Source organism: Symphalangus syndactylus, chromosome 11 (assembly GCF_028878055.3).
Source record: "Symphalangus syndactylus isolate Jambi chromosome 11, NHGRI_mSymSyn1-v2.1_pri, whole genome shotgun sequence".
Classification (NCBI taxonomy): domain Eukaryota; kingdom Metazoa; phylum Chordata; class Mammalia; order Primates; family Hylobatidae; genus Symphalangus; species Symphalangus syndactylus.
This window is the reverse complement of record NC_072433.2, coordinates 19,979,706-19,987,500: the sequence shown is the minus strand read 5'-3', so window position 1 is coordinate 19,987,500 and position 7,795 is coordinate 19,979,706. Positions and strand designations below refer to the sequence as shown.

At 51.6% G+C, this 7,795-nt stretch overlaps 1 protein-coding gene across 3 annotated transcripts in view; it reads right to left on the bottom strand.

Annotated features, from left to right (window-relative positions):
• The window catches only part of IL34 (interleukin 34), a 77,317-nt gene that overhangs the window by 614 nt on the left and 68,908 nt on the right, over positions 1 to 7,795 (bottom strand). For 2 of the 3 annotated variants that reach the window (XM_055299177.1, XM_055299178.2), the window contains exons 3-7: positions 5,446 to 5,579; positions 3,434 to 3,511; positions 2,992 to 3,153; positions 316 to 451; positions 1 to 65 (exon numbers count right to left, since the gene is read on the bottom strand). The exon at positions 1 to 65 is cut by the window's left edge and continues 614 nt beyond it. In XM_055299177.1, coding sequence (XP_055155152.1) covers positions 1 to 65; positions 316 to 451; positions 2,992 to 3,153; positions 3,434 to 3,511; positions 5,446 to 5,579 — 575 coding nt within the window. The remainder of the gene's footprint in view (positions 66 to 315; positions 452 to 2,991; positions 3,154 to 3,433; positions 3,512 to 5,445; positions 5,580 to 7,795) is intronic. The other variant, XM_055299179.1, reaches the window with a different exon arrangement.

Below are 7,795 nucleotides of genomic sequence, written 5' to 3'. Positions count from 1 at the left end.
CGGGCTGTAAGACTGAGGACTTGGCACCTCACAGTCCTGCCAGTTTAGGACGGAGCTTTGTTTACCTGCAAGGGATAGGGAAAAAAAAAAAAAAGACAAGACTGCAGCAGTGTTCAAGACCACCCTCCCCACCAAACCAAGCCACTTGTGCTTGTCCCCCACTCTACCCAGGGCCCATCCTGCCTTCCAGAAATGGCTTGTAGCCCTAGGGAGCAGAGGATATGCCTGGGAGGATGCCAGCTCTGCCAGCTGGCCTGGGTGGGCCCAGATGCCCAGTCTCCCACCCCCAGGCCCCATCGCCTGAGAGATCCTTACAGCAGGAGCAGTACAGCAGCTCCATGACCCGGAAGCAGTTGTCCAGCAGGGCTTTGGGTCGCACCAGCTTCAGGTTCGGCCCTGGGGCATTCAAGAGGGACAACACGGATTCCACCTTGGGGCTGACCTCCACACCCTGGAAAGGAGGAAACCGTCAGGAGCGGTGGCGAGATGGGGCCGCACCGCAGGTGAGCCGTGAGGGCTGTCCAGTCACCTGGAGCTGCCCAAACCCCGGAAGAAGGACCAGACTTCCTGTGACCATGAGCCTGGATAGCTATTTCTCACCAACTTCTTCCTGTGGGTGTGCAGAGGGTCCCAGATGCCACCCCTCACCCATGCACAACTCAGAGGCTTCGTTTTTCCATCCTTGGAAAAATGAGTAAAGAGCGTAGATCAGGACAGAGAGGAAAGTGGGGCATCCCGCACCCAGGCACGGCCACCCACCACCGCGTGAGGACCCCCTGACCTGGGGAAAACTGTCCCTCAGGAAGCAGACATCTCCATCAACTCCAAGGAACAAGAGAAGGCCCTCACAGGGACACTGAGGCTTAAGTCACATACACAGGGCAGGGTGTCCAGCTTCAAGCTGGGGTGGTTTCTCTCCACGATATGCAACAACAGGGTCATGTGGGGTGCACCGTGACACCAAGGGAAGGAAGTTCCTGTACAGGAGGGTCAGGGCTACTGTAGAAAGCATCATGGGAAATGTGGGGGTGATCTTCTGGAAGGGGGCGACAAGCAGGCAACATGTCCTGGGCCAAATTGTCCCTCTCCTCCCCCAAAAAGCTGTGTCTTGGTCCTACCCCTTGGTACCTGTGAATGTGACCCTATTTGGAAATAGGTTCTTTGCACAGGTAATTAAGTTCAGGATCTTAGAAGGACATCATCCTGGATTTCGGGTGGGCCCGAAATCCAATGCCTGATGTCCTTGTAAGAGAAAGGTCACAAAGACATGGAAACACAAGGCAGAAGGCCATGAAAAGACTGAGACGGCCAGGCACGGTGGTTCAACCTGTAATCCCAGCACATTGGGAGACTGAGGGAGGCATATCACTTGAGGCCAGGAGTTCAAGACCAGCCTAACCAACATGGCAAAACCCTGTCTCTACTAAAAATACAGGTGTGGTGGCAGGCATCTGTAATCCCAGCTACTTGGGAGGCTGAGGCAGGAGAATTGCTTGAACCTGAGAGACGGAGGTTGCAGTGAGCCGAGACTGCCCCACTGCACTGCAGCCTGGGCAACAGAGTGAGACTCCATCTCAAAAAAAAAAAAAAAAAAAAAAAAGCCACCACAGAGGCCAGTCAGGGTGGCTCATGCCTGTAATCCCAGGACTTTGGGAGGCTGAGGCAGGAAGATCACTTGAGGCCAGGGGTTCAAGACCAGCCTGGGCAACATAGCGAGACCCCATCTCTAAAATAATAAAATAAATAAATAAAATGAAACAAGAAAAAGAGCCACCAAGGAGATCAAGGAGTCTCCTGACTTTGTAGGAATTGACAGCCTCCCCACCAGTCTCATTCCAGGAAAGCTCCAGGCAGCTGCAAAAACAGGTGCTAGTCCCTAAGCCCTTTCGCCGTCAGAAGCTCACAGTTGGCCTGGGATGTTCTCCCCACAGGCTGGGCCTTGTCAGCAGCTGGCTGGGCAGGGCAGCAGGTGGGTCCCTGGGACAGGTGTGCACCAGAGTCCTGAGGAGGGCTGGTGGGGACAGGGAGAGGTCCCACAGCACACACGGCCTGCATGGGTCATCTCGCCACCTTCCTTTTTACTACGACTCAGGCATTTTAGAGGACAACATCCCTGAGGCCTCAGATCAATTTCTCCGAGTGGGGCGGGGATGGGGGACCTCTTTTTTTTTTTTTTTAAATTAAAGTCCATAATTTACATTAGGGTTCACACTCTGTGTTGTACAGTTCTGTGGGTTGTGATAAATGTGTGATGTCATGTATACACCATGTGTACTTTGCAGCATAGATTTTTGTTTTTTCTGAGATAGAATTTTTCGCTCTTGTCACCCAGGCTGGAGTGCAATGGGGCGATCTCAGCTCACTGCAAACTCTGCCTCCCGGCTTCAAGCGATTCTCCTGCCTCAGCCTCCTGAGTAGCTGGGATTACAGGTGCCCGCCACTAGGCCTGGCTTATATTTTTGTATTTTTAGTAGAGACGGGGTTTCACCATTTGGCCAGGCTGGTCTCGAACTCCTGACCTCAGGCGACCCACCCGCCTCGGCCTCCCAAAGTGCTGGGATTACAGGCATGAGCCGCTGCGCCCAGCCTGCAGCATGTTTTACTGCCCTAAACATTCCCTGTGCTCCATCTATTCTTCCCCTCCCCCCCACCCCGCCTCCAGGACCCTCGTGTTGCAGAAACAAAGAGGGTACGATGACTTGCCCAGGATCCAGAGGGAGAGAGGCAGAGCCTAGAACAGAGTCTCAGAGACATCGCCTGCCCCCCGAGCCTGGCTCTCATGGCCACCATGGCCACCTCTTCCTTCCACAGGCCTCTTTTCCTGCACCCCTCCCCAACTTCTCCCACGTCCCTCGGCTTGTGCCCATCTTTCGGTGTGTTCGCCCTTTCCCTCACCAGCTCTTGGCCACACCTCATAGACTCATACACGCACACGCTCACACACACACATGCACACACACGCCCCGCCTGCCACCCCTCTGCACCACTCACCGTGAGGCCCTGCTGGACATTCAGCAGCAGCGTCTGCACTTCCTGCAGGTACTTCCAGGATGGGTGGCCCTCGAGCAGCACGTCCTGCACCGACTCAGTGGCACTGAGACTCACCAAGACCCACAGATACCGCAGCTCCCGCTCGCTCACCTGGGCCCTCTGCTGCGGAAACAGGGAAGTCACTGCAACCCGGGAGACATGGGCCTCTGGGCTCTGACCACCCCCTCACCAGGGACTTGCCCCTGCATAGGGAGGAGACACGGGCTGTCCGCTGCAGACAGTGGACAAACGTGTGCCTGGGCCAAGGCTCAGCCTGCTCTCGGGGCTGAGGAGAGGCCCCAGGCCAGCAGCACCACCTGCCAATCCCAGTGCGCCTCTGAGGCTGGGGCCCACCAGATGTCACAGGAGGCAGGGTCCCCCCAGCCCAGGAAGGGATTCTCACCAGCCTGGTGACGTTGGCGATTCTGAACACCCCCTCGTAAGGCACACTGATCTTGTAGTTGATGGGGAAGTAGTGTTTCTAGACAGGCACAAGAACAAACTATGAGGCCAGAAGTAGAAATGACCAGCAGGCTCCCCAACCTCCCAGATGATCTTTTTTTTAACAGTTAGTCTCACTCTGTCACCCAGTATGGAGTGCAGGGGCAGCATCATGGCTCACAGAAGCCTTGATCTCCCAGGCTCAAGCAATCCTTCCGCCTCAGCCTCCCAAGTAGGTGAGACCACAGGTGTGTGCCACCACGCCCAGATAATTTTTTTAATTTTTTGTAGAGATGGGGTTTCTTAACGTTGCCCAGGCTGGTCTTGAATCCTGGGCTTAAGCATCCCAAAGTGCTGGGGTTATAGGCATTAGCCACACGCCCAGCCTCCAGATGAATTTTGATGTAGGAGGAGAGAACTCAGGGCCCAGACCTTGGATGGCAGAGGTGGTCCTGTGCAGAGAGGTATGCCTGGCTCCCAACTGGGATAAAAACAGTTCACTTTCCTCTGGGACTCAGGGAGGGTGAAACGACATACACAGTTCCTATTAAGGCAGAAATTTAAGGCTCAAGAGTGAGGACACACTACTTCAAGAAAAACATTATTTTGTGGGTGAAAATGTTCTAAAACCTATGATGGCGATGGTCACACAACTCTGTGAACTAAAAAACCTTTGAGTTGTGCACTTTAAATGAGTAAATTATGTCTTTTATATATAAATATGTAAATTATATCTCAGTAAAGCTGTTAAAATAAAAAAGACACAAGCCAGGTGCAGTGGCTCACGCACCTTGGGAGGCTGAGGAGAGGAGTCACCTGAGCACAGGAGTTTAAGGTTACACTGAGCTATGATCCCGCCACTACACTTCAGCCTGCACAACAGAGTGACACCCTGTCTCTAAAAATTAAATTAATTAATTTAAAAAGATACACAGGTCAGGCATGATGGCTCACACCTATAATCCCAGCACTTTGGGAGGCCAAGGTGGGCATATTGCTTGAGCCCAGGAGTTCAAGACCACCCTGGGCAACATGGTGAACCCCTGTCTCTATTCAAAAAAAAGTTTTAATTAGCTGGGCATAGTATGGCATGCCTGTAGTCCCAGCTACTCAGGAGGCTAAGGTGGGAGGATCATTTGAGCCTGGGAGGTGGTGGTTGCAGTGGACTGAGATTACCCACTGCACTCCAACCTGGGCAACAGAGCAAGACCCTGTCTCAAAAGAAAAGATTTTTAGAAAAAGTAAAAAAAAAAAAAAAAGGGGGGGGGGGGTTGGGGGCCAGGCACGGTGGCTCACGCCTGTAATCCCAGCACTTTGGGAGGCTGAGTGAGGCGGGCAGATCACGAGGTCAAGAGATGGAGACCATCCTGGCTAACATGGTGAAACCCCGTCTCTACTAAAATTACAAAAATTAGCTGGGCATGGTGGTGCGCGCCTGTAGTCCCAGCTACTCAGGAGGCTGAGGCAGGAGAATCACTTGAACCTGGGAGGTGGAGGTTGCAGTGAGCCAAGATTGAGCCACTGCACTCCAGCCTGGCGACAGACCAAGACTCCGTCTCAAAAAAAAAAAAAAAAAAAAAAAAAAAAGATACACACAGCCACACAGACATCTCCACTCTGCAAAAAGAACCAAACATTCCGATTTCTAGGTCTTTATCTCCCTGGCTAATAAGTGCCTGGGGTTCCTCAAAGAGCTCCAGGTGTCCATTCCTGAGTCATACGGTGAGTGCCACTCTGGAGGTGGGATTAAAGTGAGATCAAGGAGGAGGGGTGGAGGCCCCAGGAGATGGCAGGAGAGGGGTCAGTAAGTGCAGACCAGGTGCATGGGTAGGTTTCAGAGAAAGGCAGAGAAACAGGCCATGGTCGGCTCAGGGCTGACACAGGTCCTAGGAAGGGCTCTGAATGTCCAGAGGCCTATGCCAGGTGAGCCCCAGGGCGCGGGGACAGGGACACAGCTGGTGCCCACGTGGTTACCATGTACTGAAGTCGGCTCCTGTACTGCAGCTTGTCCCGCAGAAAACCCGTGACAGTGCACTCCTCACTCTGCGTCAACGGCCACATCTCCAAAGGCTCGTTCCCCAAAGCCACGCCAAGGAAGATCCCAAGATCTGTGGACCACACCCGACAAGAGCACATGAGCACTCTCCATCTCATCCACACCGTCCACAACGTGCAAAGTCGAGCACGACCGTCATCCGTTTGCATAGGTGACAAGCACCGATGGGAAAGGTGTGGTGGGGGGCATGGGATCTGGAATGCTTTCCCTGGGATCTGGTTCCAGAACAGCAAGGTCAGGCAGGCACGAGCAGTCCAGAGGGTCCACACCCACCCCACGCCGGCCACTAGAGCCCCCCAGGAGGCACGCCTCAGGGTCGACGTCTGGTCTCCCCGCTTCTCTCGCTCCGTGGGGCGGGCACAACCTCCCGCCCAGGACAGCCTCTGCCCCTGGTGTCCAGGTGACATGTTTTCAAAGCTCGTTGCTGGGTTTTCCAGCCCGGCATTCAGGAGATCGAATCATCCTGGATTCTGGTTTCAACTTGACAAATGAGTCTTCAGTCACCCACACCACTTTCTTTCCTGCTCTATCTGATCTTAGTGTCCCTCCCAGCTAACTATGCCAGCGGGTCTGTCGCGCCTTCCAGTCTGGTCATTCTAGGATGTTATGCAGATCTCACACTTGTCTGCGTCTCTTCCTGCAACAAACGAGTCACTGAAACATTACCATGCTTTGCCACTGGGGGTCACTGTGACTTCAAAAACAGCCTATACGATTTCCACGTGACCGAACAGAAAAAACAGGAGAGAATTAGCAACAAGTATGAATAAAGGTTAAGTCCCTCAGAACAGAAAGAATAAAACAGAAGTAGGCCAGCAACTACCCAAAATATCAGACTCACTAACTAGATAAATAAATTCACGTTAAAACAATCAGATATAATTTTTCTTTTTTTTTTTTTTTTTGTCACCCTGGCTGGAGTACAGTAGTGGGATCATGGCTCACTGCATCCTAGAACTCCCAGACTCAAGCGATCCTTCTGCCTCAGCCTCCAGAGTAGCTAGGACTACAGTTGCACGCTACTACGCCTGCTAATTTTTGTATTTTTTGTAGAGACCCAGTATGGCCATGTTGGCCAGACTTGCCTCGAACTCCTGAGCTCAAGCAATTCTCCTGCCTCAGCCTCCCAAAGTGCTGGGATTATAGGTGTGAGCCACTGTGCCCGGCCCATTTTATTCAAATGAAAAAGTTTTTGTGTTTGTGGTTTTGGGTTGTTGGGGCTTTTTTTTTTTTTTTGAGACAGGGTTTTGCTATGTTGCCCAGGCTTGTCTCGAACTCCTAGTGTCAAGTGGTCCTTCTGTGGTGGCCTCCCTCCTGAGTAGCTGGGATGAGAGGTACGTGCCACTACACCCAGCTTCCCAGCTTTTTCTTTTTTAGACAGAATCTTTGTCTGTCACCCAGGCTAGAGTGCAATGGCACAATCTCAGCTCACCGTAACCTCCACCTCCCAGGCTCAAGCAATTCTCATGCCTCATGCCTCAGCCTCCCAAGTAGCCAGAATTACAAGCAGGGGCTACTACACCCGGCCAATATTTTGTATTTTTAGTAGAGATGGGGTTTCACCATGTTGGCCAGGCTGTTTTCAAATTCGTGACCTCGAGTTGATCTCCCTACCTCTGCCTCCCAAAGTGCTGGATTTACAGGCATGAGCCACCATGCCTGGTCATACACCCAGCTCATTTCGTTTTAATAATTAATACTTGATGTTGGCCAAGTAGTGAGACAAGTGTTGTCCTGGAAAGCAATTTAGCAATTTCTGTTATTAATGGATTTCATAGTATCCGCACCCTTCAAACCACTAAGCCTTAAAAATGTCTATACTCTTTCACCCAGTAAATTCACTTCTAGGAATAAATTGGAAGAAAAGCAAAAAAGATATAACCAATAAATTATGAACAAAGATGCACAGAGCAGCATTTATAACAGTGAAAATCTGGAAATGGCCTAGATGTTCCATAACAATGCATGTAGCCAATAAAAATCACATTGTCAAAGATATGGCTATGCTATGAGAAAAATTAGATATGCTTAGTGAAGCTTAAAAACAGCATGACTCAACACTATCTGTGTTCATAGCATGACTACCAAATCTCTATAGGAGATTTTTTCATGTTTTTCTTTTCCAATAGGGTCTTGCTCTGTCGCCCAGGCTGGAGTGCAGCGGCACCATCATTGTTCACTGCAATCTCAAACTCCTGGGTTCAAGCAATCCTCCTGCCTCAGCCTCCCAGTAACTGGTACTACAGACGCCACCACCACACCCAGCTA